Genomic DNA, 22,927 nt, shown 5'->3' with positions numbered 1-22,927 from the left:
ATTAACAGTTATCTTTCACGTAGGCCCCCACGCGTGCCAGATTGATAGCTTCTATTGCATGGGCATGCGCAGATAATGATGATGATGATGATGACCTTTATGATTGGCTCACACCCACTCTGGGGGATTGGCCAAGAAACGAAGTTTTCGTGCCTTCTTTCTTTTCCGCCGTTGTGCGTCTCTTCAGTTTTTAGTCGGCATTTGGGGTGTCCTGACTTCTTTCTTGTGTCCGTGTTTGCACGCCTGTCTTTTTAGTATGAATATTATTATTATTATTTTATTATTATTAATATTATTATTATTATTATTATTGTAGTAGTAGCAGTAGTAGTAGCAGTAGTAGCAGTAGTAGCAGTAGTAGTAGTAGTAGTAGAAGTAGTATAGTATCTGGAGGAAAATTCTCAAAATATTCTTTCCCTTGGGGCGGCTTCTATTGGCTTCAGCAACAGGAAAGTCTGCTCAGCCCTATGCGAATTTCTCAGTGAGACACGGCGAATTCCTTGTTAACTTACTCCTGAACAAAATTTAGTATTCCAGAAACCCCTTCATTCGTTCATTGTTTCTCATATTGTGGTATTATTCTTCTCCTTATTCCATATCGACAAGTCATTCTTAAATTTTCATTTAATCTTTCGGCAATTGATTTATTCCTCATTCTTTACTTAAAAAAAAAAATTTAACCGCCGGTTTCATGGCCGATCCCCCTTAGTGGGTACGAGCCAACAAAAGGGATCAAGCATGCAAGCAAGAGGTGCGTTCCGCGTGGAAGAGCGCCCGTGAGCTCGCGTGAAGAAAACGACAGTCAGCTGTGCGGTACGAGGCCGTTGTTTGAGGTGCTACCGATCGAGCAAAGGCTAATCGACGACAAGGTATGTATCGCATTTGCAAAATTAGTCTTCCCGGTCATTCGGCGGGCGCTCGTTGGTTCGTTACATAACGCAATGCGGTGAAAAGAGTACACTGCCCTTTAAAGGGCCTCTAAGCAACCTCTGAAAATACAAAGAACGAGCGTGTTATTCTCCCCCGGCTCTTCCTGTCTTTTCGTCACAGTTCGTTACGCCAGCAGCCTGTTCACGCGACGTCTTGAGGAACTAAGCCCTCGATAGGTCCATATACAAGGTATAACAGTTCTGTGAATTATCTCTTATCCTGCTTTTCCATGCAGTCGCACGCCCGTTCTGCCTCGTCTCGTATTACTGTTGTGCGTAATAAACTGATTTCGCTTCGTTTTGTGCGATTTCGACTGCGCAAGCGGAGAGAAAAGCGCGTAGCCGAAAATCGCGAAATTCTGATAGGCTCTACGCTTAGGGCTCACATTTTTCCATGTGTTTTATGAGGAAATGAGCGGCGAGGAGGAGATGGCATATGTGGGAAGGGTAGTGAGGGCGAGAAAGAAGCCACTCTTTCGCCTTTGCCCTCGGAATGCTTTAGGGGCCCTTCAAGGTCAGTACCGACTAATAAATCTGCTGTTGTCTCTTTCAATTTTCCAGAGGTGTCCCCCCGGTATACCCCGGTTTTCGCGCAGAACTATTCTGGTTCTGACATGGAGCCCCAGGAGCGTGAACGTTCTTCGGCGAGCAAGGGTTCCAAGAAATCAAAGCGTAGCCGAAGTTTGAAAAAGCGCAGCAACACCGACTCACCGTATGCCGAGGTGAGATTAAGTAGCTCATCATTAATTTATTACTTGACTCATTATTCATTGCGCAACCACCATTGCTGCAACCTTTATTGGTGGTGTTGTCCGTCGTTGCGAACTCCGGTGCTGACATAAAATAGCTTTTGTTTTTGGAATAAATTATTGATATCGTTCCTCTGTGTAAATATTTTTATGTGTGTTTAAGTGCAACGGATACAATCACCAAAGGCATGTTTTTGATAGTTTATGAAGACTCACGGCTTTGTGTTACCGTTGCTATGTGGTAAATGGGGTGAAAGCCTTCCACTAATAATATTAGTATCTGGTATTTTACGCGCCAAAACCACGATATGATTGTGAGGCACGCCGTAGTGGAGGGCTCGGGAAATTTCGTCCACTTGGGGTTCTTTAACGTGCACCGAAATCTAATAACGCGGGCGTCTAGTACTTTGCCTCAAATGCGACCACCGGGGCTGCGTTCCAACCAGCGACTTTAGGGTCAGCAGCCGAGCACCGCAACCACTGTAACACAGAGGCGGCTAGGGCTGAAAGCCTTCGTCAAGCCTCAGTGGCTTTTATTGCGATAGCAATTATATGGACAGTCTCGGCTGATTTTTGCCGTCGGTGGCCGCCGTCATTCACCGTATATGTATATGTGTATATATATATAGAAAAGCCACAAAGAAAAATAATTCAGAAATTCTTCCCGACGCGCGGAATCGAGCGGGCGACCTCTCGCTTTGCAGCCCGCCGCGTTAGACGTTAGGCCACGACAGCACAGTCTTTCAGCCTGCTAACGGCGAGCTATTTATATACACCATGTAATTCACGATGCTTTCTTAGTGGCCACATAGATGGCGCGACGTGCGCGCGCGCTTTAAAGATCGTCGCCCCGCCCCTGCGAACGCCGTTGCTGTTCGCTCTACAGGGCGTCGTCGCTTTCGTGCGCTTATCTCAAGGAAAGAAGGGGCGGCCGGTGGGGTGCTTCGCTTCGCTCGCTGCAGCGGCCGCGTTTGCGAAAGGAGCGCGCTGTTCAAACAGAAATAAGTAACAACTGTCACAATTAGTTCGCGCTCGTCTTGTTTATATACACCTCTTACATCAGTATCCTTTCTGAGTTACCACGTAGATGGCGCGATGTCCGCGCGTGGCGCGCTTTAAAGATCGTGACCCCGTTCCTGCGAACGTGGTTGCCTTCGTGCGCTTATCTTGAGGAAAGAAGGGGGCGGCTGGCGGGGGAGCGGGGGGTTGTATGTCTTGTGCTCTCCCGGCGATGTCTGCGCTGAAGTGACAGAGCGTACGAAGGTCGCTTCGACGCTGCAGCGGCCGCGTTTGCGAAAGAGGCGCGCTGTTCAAACGGAAATAAATAACGACTGGTACAGTTCGTTCGCGCTCGCCCTGTGTGTACCTGTTCGTTCGTTTCGTGCGTCCTGCTCTATGTTTCAGCAGTGCGCTTCCAGTGTCGAGCTGTGACGCATGATAGTTCGCGCTCGTCCTGTGTGCGTTCTTTTAGTGCTTCCTTTGGGCTCGAGCGACGCGCTGGCAATTTCTAGCTGCTTTCCGTTCTTCGCGTTACATTCCAATTTATTGCTATCGCATTCATTGCTTCGCCGTTGCGGCGAAACTGACTTTTTTGCTTTCACCCCACAGCATTACTGTTGGCTGTTGTATTGCCTCGTCTGACGTTCAAATACAGTGAAATACAGTAACTATGCTAGCTCGAGGCCCACAAGAAGAGTGACGCCACTCTACGGAGGCTACGTTGAACACAGCTATAATACAGAATTCACAGAACTGGTGTAGTCTTGACGCAACGGGGGGCACCGACGGTTGCAAACGTATGTCATGCAGCAGACTCTGTTGTCCAAAGAGGAGGTCACATTTCAGCTTATTGAAACTTTTGGCTATTGTGACCATGAAGTCAGTCTTGGAAATCAGGCCATTCTTGAAAATAAATGTTCTAACGGTGGGAGCTTTTCGGCCCAGGTCAACTCGTCTTCCGCTGGCGTCTGCGGTTTTTTTTTTTTTTTTTCGCGTCCGCCGGTATTCTAAAAAGCGCTTGTTTTTAAGCGTCTAGCTAGCTCTTTAGCGTCTCGTAAAGGTGAAAGGGCCGAATCTACCAAAGCGAAACTGTTTTGCTGTAGCAAGGCCGGTCTAGTAGACGGGAGGCGCGAGCTAATGCGGGGCCATATATGCGAGTTGCAAAGCTTGCCAAGGTGGCTTTCCTGCAAGACAAAAGTACATGCCTAACGATGGCGTTTTCCCATCCTTGCTACAATTGTTACGTGCACTGAACTGTTTCAAGTGTTTGGCCATGGCCGGACCAGAGGAAGTCGCATTGCGCGTTGCCATTCGCGCGCGTCGGCCGGGCCAAACGCATGAAACGCTACACTGTACGTTACAACTGTAGCAAGGACGGGGAAGCACCGCCATTGTGCATGTACACGTTGGAAGGTCTTCCAACTCGTCCATTCTGAGATGGCCACTTTCCGCTACAGTGTCGCTTTTCGTGACATCAAATCTCGCGTTTCCAATAACTGAAGCGATTTTCTTCAACCTTTCATCAACCTCAACCTCCGATCTTCCTCAACCTTAGCCTAAATCTGAACCGGCCAAGAAAGTGACATCATGGCGATATCTCCTAATCGGTATACGGCCCAGAACCCGCTGTTTCATCTAGAGACTAACAGAATGTGTTTTCCTAACGACTAGTTGCCTCGCTTGACGAGTGGGCGTTATCTACTTGTCGTGACGCACGCTAACATTTTAATATTTAATATGCATAGAACAATAATGCAGAAAAAGTGCTGAAGGGTCAGTCGCAATATCTGCGTAATGTTCTTAGATTCGTTTACATGCCTCTTCGGGACATTCTTTGAAGTTTCGTGACAGGACCCAAGCCGTCGGCTCGGAGATGCCGCGATTGAGCTGGTGTCACTAAATATTACCGTGAGCCAAACAATTTCCCAACCTGCACCTATACGCAGTAGTGTTGCTAGACAACGTTGATACGCAGTGCAGTCACGATCTCTATGGCATCCAATATATATCAGGAGTCTTTCGATATTTCTTCTAGGGAAGGTACGCAAGGCATCTGGTTCGGTCGCGTGAAGGCGACGGCTTACAGCGTCTTCCTTCCGAAGCGTTCTAAACGGTTATTCTTTTAGAACTGTCCTATTTCATTGGGCTGTAGTTTCGTTAGAAAGTATACGATTTTAATGCGGTTTGAGGCAAAACGTTCAGGAAGAATTGTAATTTAATGACCTGTCCCGATTTTTGATTTGCAAGTTGGATAAATAAGAATAACCAAGAAGTAACGAAAACCACGACATTCTATACAAGGAGGGATGGCTTGCGCCTATAAAACGTTGTCAACAACTCTGATTGCTATGCGACATATGAAACGTGACTAGCAAAGGATTGTAAAGATTATAAAGGTTTTTAATCACTTACCCTACAGCAGGCGTTGACAATGATCACCCTCCTGGCGTAGCTATCACCGAACTCGCAGCTCCATGTTGGCTGCAACACTCGGTAATGTGTCGGCAGTGATGTTTGCCATTTCCCTGGAAATATTATTTCTTATTTATTTTTTTTTCGGCATTGCGCATGAAAAAAAGGGACGGGCCATTAAATTTTCATTTTCTTCAATCTTTTGCCGTAAATGACATAATATAAGAGAATTTGTTACAAAACTACAGCCCAGTGAAATAGGTCAGTTCTAAAAGAATCGCCCTGAAGAATTACCCCTTACAGCTCATATTTGTTCATGTTGAACCCTTGTACATGTCTTCAGTGCGTGCCGTAAGTCCTAAGGCGGCCGAACTTTTCTCTGATTCATGACGCAGGGGAGTATGCAAACTGCGACGACCGCTGAACCAACAGCAGACGCGGCCCAGCCTGACCATGACTGCACAGCGACCAGCGCTGTTCAGGAAGGAACCAGGCTCAAGAAGAGCCGTCGCTCGAGGAAGAGCAGTTCAGAGGTAATTAAGCAGATCTGAATAACGATTACTTCATACACGCGCTGTTCCACATGAAATGGTCCTACAAAAAAATGACAGTTTCGCCGCAAGGGCGAAGCAATGAAAGCGATAGCAGCAAAGTGGAATGTTATACGAAGTAAGGCTAGCAGCTGAATCTTTTAGTATCCGATCAAGTGCAACACTACAAAACGCTGGCATAGGGTAATACGGCCGCTCCAGTGGGCGAAGCGGTTTCCGTGCTGTCAGTCGCTTCAACAGCACGTGCAAAGGTATGGGTCGGTGACTAATCTCTGAAGAGGTAGCGCGTGCGCACCCTTTTGATCAAAGTTCACAGATGCTGACCAAGCGACGCAGCCCGCCTACCGGCGGCCCTTCATGCTTCTTCGCATCACGGGCTGGGGTCTATCGAACTGTCTTCTCTTGTAACTTTTGATTTCTCCATCACTACATCTAAGGGATGCGCGCTTCAAGCTTTGCGTTTATTACTGTTAGCTTAAAGGATATTAAGAACACGTAAAGGATTTTATGCGTAGCTATTCACGCTGCGGTGGGTGTCACCGCTAACTACACAGGGTGTTTTTTTAGACAATACAGATTTTTATAAAAATGCTATGACTGTCGTGTCAGGCCTCTGTCGTCTTTGCAGACGAACTCTACGCCGAGTTCACTAGAGTTCGCACGATAATCGTAGCTCACTAGTGTTCGCACAATAACTAAATTGCTAATGCGGTTACTAACAACCGAATAAGAAACCAACCGTTCGAATTAGTACTATTACTAACTAACGAGGTAGTGGATTTCGCTAACTTACAACCTTCACTTCCAAAGAACTAATTAGTGCTTTTAGGGACTTGTAAATAGTTAGCATTTAGTTGGTGAATATGCCGACTTTTTTTTCAAGAGTGTGGGCGTAGTAGTCAGAGCATGTCATAGGGTATATAGACCCATTTCATAATTTGCAACTGCGCTTCCCTTGCGCTGCATATTCGCCCAACTAATGGCGGCACCTGCCGTGCTTCAAGTCGAGACGAGGTCCTAGTTGCACGTGCAGGGGCTTGTCTATTATGCGCTTTTATTTCAAGAGATACGAGTCCACATTTTCCACGTCATAGCGCAAGCAAACTGCTTGAACACGCTGTTTGCAGTAAGCGACTTGCCACCATCAGTTGGGCAAACTACAGAGAACGAAAGCTAGCTTCACAATTATGAAAAGGAGTTTAATTAACATGACCTTAAAACAAAATTTCAGCCTATAAACTGAATGATACAGCACGTATATAGTGTTGTGTTATAAGGAGTTTATTATGCATGGTACCAATACCATAATTAATCTTGCTAAGCTAAACGTAAACCCGAGTGTTCGACTGACCAGGCACAAAGAAATGTGGACTGTACCCACCCCTAGAACTGTTTATGATGAACAATCGTTGTCCTACAGGCTGCCTTCTCTACTAAACTTCTTAAAGCACGAAGATTTTGATCCTTCGTCTAATCAAAACTGTCACATTAAACGCTTCGCCCATCGTATTCATTTTTCGGAATAATATATCTCTCGGAATTTTGGCCATTCTTATTATTGATTGTTGCTTTTCATGTTCATGCCACTTCATGACAATACATATGAACTATTCTCTCTATTTTCAGTGATTTGTATAATAATTTTTGTATTACTTGACGCCATGTTAAACTTGTAAAGTGTATTCTGTATTTTGCATTCATGATTGTCCGCCATCCTGCTGCATTGCCAACTTGTAACGGGGTCGGGACCTCGTCAAGCTCTCGAGCTTTTAGTCCTGTACTCTTCCTATTGAAAGGAAATAAATTGATTGATTGTTTGATTGATTGATTGATTGATTGATTGATTGATTGATTGATTGATTGATTGATTGATTGATTGATTGATTGATTGATTGATTGATTGAATGATTGATTGATTGATTGATTGGAGATGACATGTTTACCCCACAGGTGGCCGGGATTGCTAAGACGCCTGACCAGAACAGGCATGAATCAGAACACTCGGTTGCAAGCACTGTCCAGGAGGGCAGTGACTTCAAGAAGGGTCGTCGCTCGAAGAAACCCCGCTCCCTCCCTTCGGACGCGCTAGAGGCTACTAAGCGGGAGGTACGCAGTCGCTATTCCTTTCAGACCAAATGAGGGCTCCTGAAGCATCTACAAATCGTTCCGTGCCTTTTTGTTTGACGCGACCGAAAAGTAGTTCGTAGGCCCTGCGAATAATACACACATCCACTGCATCCTGTATTATCAATCTAAACTGTCTTGCTCTGCACGTGAAGAGTAGTGTTTGACAAAGACAAATCACTGATCCGAGAGTGTTCTGCGGGAGTAACTGAAGCAGCGTTTCAGTTGGTCCTATTGGGTTAGAATGAATTTAGAAATAGGCATGCACTATGGAGGTGTTTCTAAGTTGATCGAACCTTTCAGTATATAGTCGTACGCAATTCGGAGATTATGGTATCTTATTCGTTTCGGTACCGATATCAAGTCAGACGCACCATGCGAAAAACCTGGCAGGCGTTACACTCTTGCATTGCAAGGCGAGAGCCGGCTCCGTGTAAAACAAATAAGCCTCAATGAGCAGACATATGATTTGCATTAAATCATTTGCTCGCTCAAAGTATGCTTGTTTACTTAAATTGATAGATACGGGAATCACCAACTCGCCCAATCAGCCATTCTAACTGTAGAGTGTTCAAGGCAAGGCGTCCTGGATTTGTAACCAAGCCCTGTGCCATAGACTCGTACAGCAATGTAGACTCCGAAGACTACGAACTTCGTAGCCGCCGTGGGGGGCCGAGTGGTTGCAGTGTTCGCCTTCTGACCTGAAAGACGCGGGTTTCATCCCGGCCGCAGAAGTCGCATTTCGACGAAGGCAACAGGCTAGAGACCCGTGTACGCGTGATTTCAGTGCAGGTTAAATAATCTCAAGTGGTCGAAATTATCCGGAGACCTTCATTGGGGCGGGGTCTCTCATAACCTTAGTCCCTTTGGGACGTTAAACCAGTGACCCATGTACTTCGTGTCGTTCATCGGCCGGCTAATGTCCGTGATCCTGCTTGATAAGTCATCAAATGCTACGAGATTTGTAAGCGAGAGTCGTAAGGGATAGGCACGAGAGTCGTAAAAGACAAGCAATATTTTGGCCACGTAATTCTTGCTTACGCAAAAAAAAAAAGAAATGACGTTGGTGGATAAGCGCGAGCCCTGATGAGCTGCAAAACGCTAAATTTTAACGTGAGGCCGTTAAAAGGCTCGTTTCGCAGAAATCTTGGTGTCCAGTAGGGTTGAGAGCTGGGCTAGTTGGTGAGTTATTTTAACATATGGTGTAGTAGCGCAAATTCGACGGTGATAAAGAGGACAAGAAGAAACACGACACTGTTGGTGTCGTTGTCAGCGTTGTTGCTTCTAAGCGAAAAATCAGCGTTGTCCGTGGGCGAAATTTACAGATAGATGCAATTCAATCAACAAATATAACTATCTTCCGTGGGAGTGGGAATTGAACGGAGGCCTTCTGCGTGGCAAGCAGGTGTTCTACCACGGAGCCCCGCCATTGCTTGGAACTGCTAGCGAAAAAAAATTCGGCAGATCCCACGTACCGTGGCAGTCGATGTTATGCGAAGCATGCGGCGGGTAGGTGACTGTGGCGTAACTGTTTTGCTGAGCGGCACGTTACAAAATGACGCTAAAGATTTGTGTAAATTTTATACGCACACATATATATGTTGAAGAGCCGCATATGTGTTATATAACCAGTTGTTTACGGTTGGGTAACGCTGCCACTGGCAACGTGGGTATTACCAACACCAAAAGCGGTAAGCTGATATGTAGTGCTTATACGTGTCCCGAGAACTCACGCACGTTTTACGAACCGGCGTGCATGTGTGCAAGAAGTTCTTGACAGTTCTTGAACAAGGGCGTCATCACCGTGATCAGTGAGCACCAGCAGCTGGTCATGACTTGTTATAGGATCCGGTCGTGATCGTGGTGACGAGGGGTCCATGTGTGGTGAAGTATGTGGTATAGTAGAGCTGTTGGAATTCGTGGATGCCTCGGTCATTTCATCGACAAATTGTCTGTCGACAGAGTCGGCGACATGTCGGAACCTGAAGCCACCCTTCGCGTTGGTGACGTATAGGCCGTCGAGGCTGGTAGGCCTGGATAGTGCTACGTAGACCAAGATCAATGGATGGTGTTTGTCGTATTCGTACACTACCTGAGCGTATGTGTCCTACGTAGCCTAGTCTATAAAGCGGCTGTCAATCAATCTGGCATCATCCTCGGTCAGCATAAGGCCATCGCCTTGCCTCGTTAGAAATAAGGAGGCCACTGCGTCGTTCTGGTGGACGAAGTGCACTTTACGGTGCGGTGATGTGGATATCATATGTAACTTTCGTCAATGTATTCCTCCGGGCTCGAGCAATGCTTCAATATAGCTTGCTGAATTATAGAATACAAACGTAAAGTTTATTACACTGCTATAAAAGCGGATCCAACACTGGAACTACAGACGTTAATCTGATATGACGCCTGTATCGTAGGAGTACACATCGCAGGAGCATCATGTGTTTATTGCTTTCTTGTAAAATTAGATAGCCAGCACCACAACCACAATTGACTGTGACCGCTATTACGCCTGCGTAGGCTGTTTTACCAAACCAGTTTATAGACCTGGCGTGGCTCAGTGGTAGAATACCTGATTGCCACGCAGAATGCTTGGGTTCGATTCCTGCTGCGATCTTAATTTTCATTCTTTCCATTCGTTGAGTCAACGCTGCCGATGTTGGTTTTCCTTAACGCTCTAGCATGTAAGTTACCAATGTTCTCGCCGTTCCTAGGTAGAAATAAACTGTCAATCACCTGTGGCGCATACCCGTACACCGCGGCCCGTGGTAAACGGGTATGTGCCACACGTGACTAGTGGAAAGGGTTTGACGACGTACGCGACAGGATTTTAACGTTATTCATGTCATGACCCGGCAATCATATTCGTCAAATCCTCTTACCCTCCCATGCAAATCTTGGTCTACACCAAGTTAAGGAGGCGATTATGAGAGCACCTAGACGTAGGCGGCTAGATAGATAGATAGATAGATAGATAGATAGATAGAAACGCTCAAAGTGCCAAAGGTTCGCTAAGAAATGCTTCGCATTTAAAAAAAAAACGGCCGAGACAGAACCAAGACCGTGTCATGTAAATCATGCCCTACATAACATGCATGTCATGATTTTCACGTTATGACCTGTCATTTATGTTCGTTTTACAGCTTTGTCATGTCATTCCAATTTTGATACACATCCCATTCACGAAACGGCCACGAGAGCACGAAGTCGTAGGCGGCTAGATAGATAGATAGATAGATAGATAGATAGATAGATAGATAGATAGATAGATAGATAGATAGATAGATAGGCCTGATTACGCTATCCCGTTCTACTCTTGAAGAGAAGCTCAAGCGTCCTCCAACTTTTCTCTCTAAAAACATTAGATGTTGGAGTGCATCGTTGAGATATCGAATTGCTCCTTTGTCTGACATAGAAATAACGTTTACTATATATTATAGGAAGAAAGTAATCATATGACGCTTTAAAAACAAGCCTTACTACCCAATTATGAGAAACAAAGGTTTTTCAGAGTTTTTGTATTCCTCGTGTAACGGAAGCGCACCCTTACGAAGGCCTGGAGCTGTTCGTGACCACTTCAAAATTGAATTAATGAATCAAAAAGTCTGGAAAAGGTTATGACCTTGCATGTCTAAATCCAAATATAGACGTTAAAAGTTGAAATACTACTGTCGCCACAGGCCCAATCTATTGCTCTCGAAATGTAACATATGCTCAATACGATCAATGATACTGAAGCCCATGTTTTCTTTACTACTTCTATGCGTGAACCAAGGCGATACAGCACCAGCCATCAACGAATCTGCAATCGGGAACTTCCGCCATCGTTCCACTTCCGCCGGAGCCGACTGCCGCCAAAGATGAAACGGAAGTGGGAAAAATGACCGCTAAGGTAAGAAGCACATAAAGGATTCATATATTGCAGGTGCAGTGCGGCAAAGCATTCGGTTCAGGCGATGCAATCCAGTAGTAAACAGTCATCATTCTATGTTGGAGTGCCTGCACGACACAAATGTTTTTTTTCTGTATCAATATTTTTCTATTTATTGTCCCGATACCAGATTCTAAGTTTTATTGCGGAGCAGGCAAAGCTTTTCGCTGGGCCGGTTCGCGTCACCAGAAAACTCGAGCAGCTCCTAGCATGGCTTAAACAAAAGCTCGGTTGGGAGCGGGAATCGAGCCAGGACGTCTGCGTGGTAGGCAGGTTTTCTGCCACAGAGCCACGCTAGTGCTTGAAATTGCTTCGGGAAAAAAACCCCTACACATGCGTCATGTAGTGCGAGGTAGGAAAGGGAAGTGGTGGTGAGGAGTGATGTTAGGGTGAAAGGGAAGGACAGAAGGAGGTGAGAGTGACTGGAACGGGTATGCACCACAGAAAGCGGGTATGTGCCAAGCAGCTCATATCGTATAAGCCATGCATAGTATAGTGTAGCAAGGGGATGGGAAAGGGAAGTGAGGATGTAAGGGTGAGGAGGAATAAAAGAGGAGGGGGTCACAAAGCGGGCATGCGTCACAGAAAGGTAGATAGATGAAAGAAGATGAACAAAAAAGTCAATCTGCGTTCGCCACGTGGTGGCGCTTTCTTGCCAATGGAACTTGACCTACATTTTATAAGGAAGGCTTCGCTGTTCCCTCAGGCTTCGAACCGTTAATGCGAAACTGCCCTAATTTTTTTGTGTCAAAGCTAAGAGGTTTGAAACTGTGTACTTTGGTTCCACAACGCGCGCGCACGGAGGTGTCACGATACAGCGTCTGGAAGTAATCATGCGATGCTGGGGATGCGATAGGGATCATGCTATATATATGTCAGGCGCAGCATTTAGAAACAAGGCTCGTAATATGTCATATATCTGTTCCCGGTATGCCCAACAAGGCTGACTCCTTGGTCGAAGCTCCGGAAGCGAAGGTAGGATTTCCTGCTGAGCCACCTCGTCCGGATGCTGCCATGGCCGTTGTACAGGACAAGGTAAGCGATGTGGCAAAATAAGGCAGCGTTTTATGTGGCCGCAATTTGGCGAAGAAGTCTGGGAAGTTGGGAGATTCGATGCAACTGTATATACCTGAAATACAGCGCTAACGTTACACGCAAACACACAAGAAAACAAGCCATTTCTTCCAGTAATTTTCGCGCTACGAGTTTCTCAATATCCGCCTCGTCTTTTGAGCCCCTGTCGCCTGCTAAAGCAATGGAAGCCCGATTTCTCTGCTGTTCGCACGGGATATGTTAAGGACATATAACGAATACTGAAAGAAAAAAGGAGATTTGTTTCGCTTGCAAAGCGCGAAATTTCAATGGACATTTTTAATGGGAATAAAGTGCTACAGAACGTTCCTTGGTCGATTTACACACGAACATCATTATCGTGATCAGCCTATTTCATGTCCACTGCAGCACAAATCCCACTCCCAATGACCTCCAATTGATCTTGTCTTGCGCGAGCTTAATCTATGTGGCCCGTTTAATTGTTTGCGCCATCGGATGTTTTTCCCCATCCCTTAGTTCGTCGTTTTCACTGACCATCGGTTACCTGTCAGACGCGTTCTTTACAGCTCATTAATAGGTGTGTCAATGGGCCGATGTATGTAGGCCTCCATTATCGCGCTGAAGGATGGGGAATACAGATCTATTTTTCATCATGAAAAGCTGGTCGTAATACATAATGGCAGAAAATGCCTATTTAGGCATTCCACCCACAAATTCCAAGCATGAAAGGCCGCCGGAATTACATTGAGCCTACAATCACTACAGAGTTGTGCGAGGGGTTGGTTAACGAGTAATGGCACCGCAAATGTTATTCCGTGCCTAAAAATCAGATGTATTGTGTGTGTTGGAACTCAAACGTCAATGGGCCGATTGGCATTCGAGGCCGCGGTAAAATGGTAATGCACGATCCAGGACGGGGTAGCGTGTAGTGCGCCTCACTTTGAAGTAAACAAGCGGGTTTGCATGTTTACCGCGTCAGACGTTCCATGTGTCAAAGTTACATAAATGATTAAATTCGAAGTGTTTTGGAGATTATATTATCTCGTGTTGTGTACAGCTATAAATGAAAACCGCATGTTCTTGACTTGACCTGCAAGGCTACTACTATACTGTAATAAAGAAGAAGCTGCGGCAAGGCGCGAAACACTCAATGACGTTTAGGATCTCTGATTGCTCTAAAAAAATAACGCCTCTGTTTTTCACCTCGAATAGGTCTATGACCGCACCTTGAACATTGTCACATGACCAGACGAACTTTCATTGAAGTCTTGACTACATGTGGTACTAAACCTGAACCGAACTAGGAACGCGGAGGTTAATGACCCAGGCTGTACGCTGCAAGAAGCTGCTTCGAATACATACATGCAACGAGCGCTACTACACTGCGTATGTAGCGCAGAGCCGTAACACACAAGTTAACGGACGGAGAAAGGGGCTCTTAGCATGGGTCATTTTCTGCAACTGAGTCACCGAATTCTCTGTACATTTCGAGGCACGAATGCCGCGTCTTATGAGTCAGAACCGGAATGCCATAGCATTTTCAGGAGCGCATGCACCTTTCTGCCCGTGGAATACTATACTGTGAACAGAGCCCTGCCAGATATTACAGATTTTCTAAAGCTTCGCTGAGCGCTCCCGCCAATCATCTTTTAAGGTGTCGTACGATTTTCTGGGAGCTATATGACCGGACTGTCTCCGCAGAGTTTAACAGGACACTCAAGTTACAATGGCGCTCCCCTGGCAAGCTTTGGTCCCCTGTACTTCCTCGCGTTTAACGTGATGTTACGAGTAAAGCGAGTATTGTCGACGTCACAGAAGATTTCCGGGGCGCACACAATGCCATGATTGACGCCCGGAGTGGGCTATTCTTCCTCACCCCTCTCACAAAAGAGAGAGAGAGAGGGGTGAGGCTGGATAGCGTTAGAGAGCTCGTTTCGCAGAAATTCCGCCGTCGGCGTCGGTAACGGCGTCGCTTGTGTGCGAAAAATCGTCCGTGACCGAAAAAGCGAGAAAGATGCAAATAAAATAAACAATAAAAATCTTCGGTCCCATTGAGGTTCGAACCCGGGCCGTTTGCGTGGCAAGCAGGTGTTCTACCACAAACCCACGATGTCACCTGCGACAGCTTCGGAAAAAAAAAAACACTACATAAATTCCATTTACCGGAAGGAGTATCCTTAACGCATTTTGTTCGGCAAGTGTTACGAAGAAAATGAGCCCATTCGACGATTTGTAGGTGCATTGGCGAGGCCATCAAACTACGTTTTTTACGCGACGCCATGCTTCGGAAAAAGCCGGGATAGTGCACCCATCACCGCTAAAAACATACACAACTTGTAAACAGCTCCAAAAATTGACAACTATGTCCGTCTAGCGGAAAACATATCAAGCAAACAGCAAACATTAGATAATGTGCTGCCATCTGTGAGGCATTGTGACAAACATGTCTCGACTCTAGCACAGGGAAGTGCTTTAGATCGAAAACCTGTACCATTAATATAGACACATCGCGCGCGCGCGTGTGTGTGTGTCTGTGTGCGTGTGTGTGTGTAACGACACACATTAATAAGTATGCACTTAGTGGTTGAAGTGCGCGCTAGGGGCCGGATTTCACTATCGCGTTCAACTCTTAAAGGCGAACCTTAAGGGTCCCCCAATTTTTTTCTTTTTCCTGAAGGGACACGCGCTTGACAGAATTAACATACCGAAGCACCGACCCCACATCGTGTCAATATTTGTCACGCGCGGGGCCCCGATTTGAAAACTGCGCTTTCAACGACGCCAAAGCTTCAGTGCCCATGATCTTAGGCGCTCCCCCGCTGTGGGACGCTAGTTTCTGTGGCTTTCAGACGGGCGTTTCGAAGCGACGAAAAATTGGCCGCAAATAACGACGCTAGCGTTAATTAATACGATACGTTGGATCATTTACGATTCAATTTCAGAATTACCATACACAAAGCTACAAATTACAGTAAAAAAGTCGCAAACAACAATTTCGCTGTCAGGTGTCCTTTAAGAAGACTTTTCTTTGGGTCTGTTTTTCGTTTTGGGTTTTGTATATATGGAACATGACGGCGACGGCAGAAACCCACCGAGGGTATTAGGGTACGCATTTGGGCTGGTTTGTTCATGATTACGAGTGAAAAACAGCGCTAAAAAGAGGGACAAGAAAGGACACGAGACCAGGGCGCCGTGGTCTCGTGTCCTTTCTTGTCCCGTCTTTTTAGCGCTGTTTTTGACTCGTAACCACCGAGAGTGTTCATTGTAATTGCTATCGCAAAAAAAATTGTCTCATGGATATCTTTTTTTCATGTTATTTTTTAGGCGGAGCAAGGCGGAGCTATGGTGCCTGCCAGGCCTACTGAACCGGAGCGTATAAATCGAGTTCAGCAGCAGCCGCAGGATGGAAAAGGCCGTATGCAGCAATCGCGTCGTTCGAGCGTAGGTCATGACGATCGCAAGACACGGTTAGTGGCGCATTTTATCACCTTATTTTTTAGAATAAATGGATGAAATGGTGCAGCAATTAAAACAAAAAATATATTAAGGCAGAAGCAGCTGAGCTTCTTATCTACGTGCGTACGAGATAACTGCGTTCAGATTGAATGAAGGCACCATTAAGATCGCAGGGGAAGAGCATTGTCTCTTTGTTTCCTTCTCTCCTCCATCTGAATTTCTGGCGCTCTTAATGTCGACACAACTCGGCTAAACTGCCCATAATTTTGCTGTTATAGCAGCGAATTGCTAAGGTTAGTCGGCACTGAGAAACATTGGGCAACAGTTACCACGAATACATTACCACTGGCCATCATTCAGGAAATAAGTGTCGACATTATCCGACATTTACTGCTGTTAAGGAAATACTAGCAATGACTTAAAAAACATAAACCAGTAATTACCAGTACTGTTAGCGTGCGCGTAGGTACGCCGTATCAGGACACCAGGTCGCCATTATCCGCATCTGATAATACACGTGGAGAGGGAGGTGATGCATGCTACGTAATGCTGTTCAATACACCGAACAAGTGGGGAAGGGTGAACTAGTTGGCACAAGTTTTAAAGATGGAATTAACGGCGCATACACGGTACTCATGTTTTCTTTCCTTCGTCCCGAGTTTGAGCTGTTAATTCATTATTTAGCGCGTACAAGTACGTTCTTACATTTACGCCAATCAAGGAGACTCGTACATAAGACAGCCAGAGATGAAGAGCCCAGCCGATGAAGTGTCTTTCAGTGTTGCGGAACAAGAACGTAGAGAACTAATAAGACTTGCACATTGCGCTGACTTCCCACGACCACCTCGTGTGCACACCGCTTACATTGATGTGCACTACATGCTCACGTAGAGGGAACGTAATACTGCGGTTGGAAATCTTCGAAGTTTAGGCGTCTGTGTGTCTTGTTTCTTCTCTGCGCACTTGCGCTGGGTGCGCTATACCGAAAAAATGGCCGCGTATCTGCGTGCTTCGCTGCAAATGTCGTCGAAAGACGATAGTCTTCTGCCGGCCGTACTACATGAGTCCTGGTGTCCTCCGCGGCCACCCGTGACGCTGTTCTCGTACCATTTCCATCCTGGCATGATAAATGCAATGGAGGTTTGTTTGAACAGATTTCATTTTACCGCATTATTTGAGGTGCTGCGTTAGATATGGACGCCATCTGGCAGTGGCGTCGGGAAACTTGAGCTTGTGCAGAACCCAAAGCCACTGCCAGGTGACAGCACCATATTGTCGGCAGAAGGCTTTTTCGTGCATAGCGTCGCATTTTCAGTGCAACTTAGGAAACATTAGGATAATTAGGATTCTACCAGCTCAAGATGGCTGGGCGTTCAAGAGTTACCAGTTCTAGATGGCTGGGCGTTCAGAAAGTGCCTAAACTTTGGCCGGGGGGCTGAATCGTGCGACAGACAGACAGACCAAAATTTCTGCGTTCAAGTATCTCAAGAAAGACTATTGTCTTTAAAAAAGAAAACCTTCAAAATGACATATGCCAGCACTTGAAATATTATATGTTCTATGAAAGAGCTCCCATAATTTTCGAATGACCTGGCGGGTCCTATTAGGCGGTGCTCAAAATCTTTTGGAGACCTCACAAATGCTTCACGACATCATGCGCCTCACATCGCTCAACACCAGCGTAGCGGGGAAACCATCGCACTTGAGGTATCTCGCTATCCTTCAAAGAGAGAACTTGTTAAAATATTGTTTTCTTTTTTCCTGCATTTGTGGGGTGCCTCTTCATACAATACTATTCGGCAAAAATATGTACGTCTTTATCTTAGCCAATTCAATAATTATAAGTGTAGCCGTTTATTGTGCTCTTCTTCTTCCTTTGTACATTATTGTAATCACCATCATTCGTTCCTCTGTCTGTCTTTATCGTCACCATAAGTGCTCAACTACATCAAATGTCGTTCGGACCGAGACGTCTTATAAGCACTATATTATAATGATTCCGTACATTATAACCGAGAGTGGGGAGCAGACGCTCAAAGTCACACTCCTCGTCGTCACAATATCGGTATTGGTTTATAAACCCGGTGCGAGTCTGTTTTCTTCAAGAATTTTAACAGGGAAGGCATTCGTCAACATCAACCGCGATGACTTCTCAAGTCCGAGAGCCGCGTGTTTAAAACGCCTGGTTAATCACTTGCAGCTTCATGACAGCCAGCCGGCGCCGGGTGTTCGATGGAGCGATATTCGCTGTGTTCGTCCTCAACGTCATGGCCGTAGTATGGCTGCTGATACGTGCCTGGGACAGCGAAGACGTCTACGTCACGGTACCCGGACTAGGAGCCATCCGCGGGATAAGGGCCACTGTCGAGCACCAGCCGGTCTACATGTTCCGAGGCATCCAGTACGCCCGAAGCCCCGAAGGAGCGCTGCGGTTTGCGTGAGTACGCATGCGCTGTACACTGTATACGCCATGCAAGCGTCGGGACGCAAGTCGACTCGCTCTGTCGAATGACCGTCTACCTGCTGTCCATTGCATGTTGAAGAAACGAAAAGAAACTGAAACGCGCGTTGGTTGATATGCGTTCTTCCTTGGACAACAAGCTTCACCCGCCGCGGTAGTCTGGTGCTTAGGGTGCTTGACGCTGACCCGAAGGTCTTGGTATTGAATCCCGGCCGTGGCTGCCACCTTTCGATGGAGGCGAAATGCTAGAGGCACATGTGCTTAAATTTAGATGCACGTTAAAGAACTTGGGGTGGTCGAAATTTTCTGAGTATCTCTGATAATGCGGTAATACGGCGTCTCTCGTAATGATATCGTAGTTTTGAGACGTAAAACACCACAAATTATTGTTACTAATAACAAGCCTCGACAGTGGAAGATTTAAGACACCGGTGTCTCTCCTTCATATTCTTTCCTCCATGATATGTACGCTTAGTACCCAAATTATATTGGCATCTTAGTGACAACAGTCAAGGTGTCACTTGATACTCAAAGGTGCTGTGCATCCGCCTCCTTTTGCTGCTAGTTGCTGTTAGGTAACACCACAAGAGTGTCATTCGGCATACGTGAATTTCTCTGAATGATTTTGTAGTCTTTTGGAGTATTATCTTAATGTTACTTTTATTGTTTTTTATAACCAGGCGTACCTACAGAGCAACGGCATATGCATGGGGTCCAGTCTTGCTTCCTCCTCTTGTGGATATTGTTTGTCTAGTGTGGACTAAGCTTTAAACAAAGTTTTTAGAGCGATGAAGGTTTTAAAAGCAATAAGTTACGTTGATGACTTCTTGGTTTTCTTATCGCCAGACTCCTCCTAATAGGATTTGTTCACTAAGATTTTATATTATTTTAATCAACTCGGACAAGGTCTTCTTTTTACTTATCAGCGTCCTCATGGCGTGTTTCAGTTCTTGGAACTTAGGCTTGAATTTTGTGAACGACATGTGTGTCAGTCGCAAAGCCACGAGGAAAAAAAGAAGGATCTTTTGTCAATTTAGGTGGCGCATTAAAAAATTGTAAAGGCAGGAATAGCGATGTCTTCTATGAAATCGGCTCTTAAAAAATCGTGCTATCACAAGATGCAAGAAAGCTTCGATAATCAGATAAGCCGACTTTTGGCAGCAGGTTCCCTCAAGTGCCTTCTGACTGCTGTTGCTGAGTTTCTGATTCAGAAAATGTAAACCACTGGCAGTGTGGCCGCCGTACGCGACAACTTGAGGCAACTCGAAGCCATTATCCAGTGGCGTAGCCAGGGGGTGGCACACCGTGCCCCCCCACCCCCCAAAAGTTTTTCCCATGGGATATAGAGCACAAAATGACACTGGACCCCACTTATCTGCCCGGATCCCATGTCGGATCAAGTAGGTTTATCAAATTTATCAAAACAAGTTGAATGAGTTCAATGAAAGAGAAGACGCCTTTCTTGTGAGCAGCTGGCACCCGCGTGACAACTGGCGGAGCAGATTTCGAATACGCGCTTTCGTGTAGGTGGCCTCTGAGATCTGCTTCGCCAGTGTGACGAAACACGATGTAATAATAATATCTGGCGTTTAACGTCCCAAAACCACGATATGATTATGAGAGACGCCGTAGTGGAGGGCTCCGGAAATTTCGACCACCTGGGGTTCATTAAAATGCACCTAAATCTAAGTACACAGGCCTCAAACATTTTCGCCTCCATCGAAAATTCAGCCGCTGCGGCCGGGATTCGATCTCGCGACCTTCGGGTCAGTAGTCGAGCGCCATAACCACTACATCACCGTGGCGGGGCACGAAACACGATGTCAACCCAAAGAATAAACCACGGCACAGGAGCGCTAACGTGCGATCGCCACTGCCGCCTAAGTCAACGATTAAGGTCACCTCCAATTTATTAGTTTCGTTTTTTTTTTCACGCATGCCTTATGGCGCTGCAAACCGCGAACACTTCTTAGTGACGGGCATTTTCCTGCGAAGCCAATCACTTTGCACTTTATTCATAGTGCTCCGTTTTTTTTTTGTTTTTTTTTTGCTTATGTGTGACAAGCGGGAAATTTACGTGCAATCCTTATTTTATGTCGAGACAGGGCTGCTTCCGCGGTTTCCCAGAGGAACAGCACGGACATCGACGCCAGAATGCCGAAGCCCGGATGCGTCCAGAAGCCTTACATGGCGCATGGACAGGTCTGTCTCAGCACTTGATCTTGTTTCTGGATTATCCGGGGATTGTTCTCTAAGTAAAATACTACACCGGGTGAACTTGTCAAAAAGTTTGTCTGTTACACCCACCAGGACATACCACTGAGCACAGTCCTGCCCTCACAGTTCAGTGGCCTGCTGTCAATACACAGGTAATCCGTTCCAACGAAGGCACTACGGAGGACTGCCTTCACCTGAACGTGTGGACGCCGTGTACGGAGAGGACCGTGCCGGGCTGCCGGAAGACGGTGCTGGTGTTTTTCCACGCAATCGAGTTCCAGAACGGCGACAACAACTACTACGACGGCCGCTGGCTCGCTGGACTCGGTCACCTCGTCGTGGTGGCGCCCAACTTCCGGCTGGGTGCATTCGGATTCCTCAACATCGGTAAACCGCTACAACTGTTAATCTATGGGAGACGTCTCTGTTTGTGCCTTTGAAGCAGCGTAGATGCGTCGCGTAGAAGAAATGGACATGGGCAGGGCGTGTAGTGAGTAGGCAAGATAACCGCAGGTCATTAGGAGTAACAGACTGGATTGAAGAGAAGGCAAATGCACCAGGGACAGAAAGTTAGGTGAACTGACGAGATTAAGAAGTTTATGGGCGTAACGTGGCCGCTGAAAGCACAGGACCGGGTTGATTGGTGGAACACGGGGCAAACCTTTGCCCTCCAGTGCGCGCAGTCAGGATGATGATGATATGTGTCGCAATGGTATAAAGAAACGGACAACCACAGACCCGTCAGCATGGGTCCGGCTGCCATTTTGACGAAAGCTCCGCACCTCTGTGCTCGCCAACAAGTAATACAACAAAGGCAGCTTGACAGCAGACACGTGACAGGTCCTGGTAAGGGCGAACTTGCCTCGTCGGCTCTGTTTGATACTCTTGCAGGTTTCCTTTCCACAACGAAGAGCCCAGGGTCACAATTCAGTGCGTTAATTTCATCCTCCTGCCCAGGCATACGATATTGACAGCGCGAGAAAATTAACGTAGGATGTAAGGGAACAGAGACAAGCGCTGTACCCTTGCTTCGTCCTTCGCTTATTTTTCCCTCTGTTGGTATCTTGTGCAATGGAATATCAACTAGCCCAAATCTTCACGTTATGTTCCGTGCAGTGTTAATCAGGTGTTTCCGCACAAAAATACACGCTGAATACTTCGGCCAAAAGAAAACGAAACCATTTGATCAAATAAATGGTTTCCTTGGTGCTCAGCCGGCCGGTATAATACCAAAATTCTCAGCGGGACTCGCAACTTGGACTCGCTAAAGCTTTACGCAGTCAAACTCGCTCACACTCAGACGTGCTGATTGGTTCAAGACTGACCGATTCCACCGTGGAGCGAATTTTCCATCCTTAAGCCCCCAATGATTTTTTCACTCTTTGGCGTAGTGCAGGTTCCTTTAGTTGACATGAAGAGTATACCTAAACGATTTATAAATCTCTTTAGAAGGAAAGACATTTTTCCAAGACTGCCTGTACACGTCTCCTGTAGGTAGCGTGCATCGTCGACTAAATTTTGCAAACAATGGTGCTCCGACTCGAAAGTATATCACATGGTGGGCACTAGCGTCACAGAAGGCCGAGAGGAAATGGCGCTTGCTAATTCTAGTAGGCAAAGTGTGAGATTGCAAATTCTGGCATTGATTATCACTTTTTGGCAGCATACTCACTTTCACTGGAGGGTGATTTTCGAGTGCCAGGTGTTGCCTAAATTACCCCGTGCGACCTAGGCAAAAATTCAGGAGATCATGGATGCTTGAAGGGACGAATATTCTTCAACCTGCAGTGTCGCTGAAGCCAGCGTTTCGACAAGTGGTATTGTCGTCCTCAAGGCATCAACTGCCTACTTTAGCGCACTATGCGAAAGACTCTTGCACCCTCCCAGAACCAAAAAGCTGGAGTAGGAGAGGGCAAGTGCGTAGGTACGTGCTGCCTTGAAGAAGACAAGACCACTTGTTGAAACGTTCGCTCCAGCTAATCCCCCTGTTCAAGAATAAGGCACGTAGCCAGGAGTATTTTCGGGGTTGGGGTGGGGGGGCGCTT

At 46.3% G+C, this 22,927-nt stretch overlaps 1 protein-coding gene across 1 annotated transcript in view; it reads left to right on the top strand.

Moving 5' to 3' along the window:
- The first annotated feature begins 20,776 nt into the window (after positions 1-20,776).
- LOC119403265 (anoctamin-4) overlaps positions 20,777-22,927 on the top strand; it is a 152,862-nt gene continuing 150,711 nt past the window's right edge. The window contains exons 1-2 of the mRNA XM_049418248.1: positions 20,777-20,867; positions 21,035-21,269. Coding sequence (XP_049274205.1) covers positions 20,820-20,867; positions 21,035-21,269 — 283 coding nt within the window. The 5' untranslated portion in view covers positions 20,777-20,819. The remainder of the gene's footprint in view (positions 20,868-21,034; positions 21,270-22,927) is intronic.

This window comes from Rhipicephalus sanguineus, chromosome 8 (genome assembly GCF_013339695.2).
Source record: "Rhipicephalus sanguineus isolate Rsan-2018 chromosome 8, BIME_Rsan_1.4, whole genome shotgun sequence".
Lineage (NCBI taxonomy): Eukaryota > Metazoa > Arthropoda > Arachnida > Ixodida > Ixodidae > Rhipicephalus > Rhipicephalus sanguineus.
Note: the sequence above shows the minus strand (reverse complement) of the source record. Positions and strands in the feature narration are given on the sequence as shown.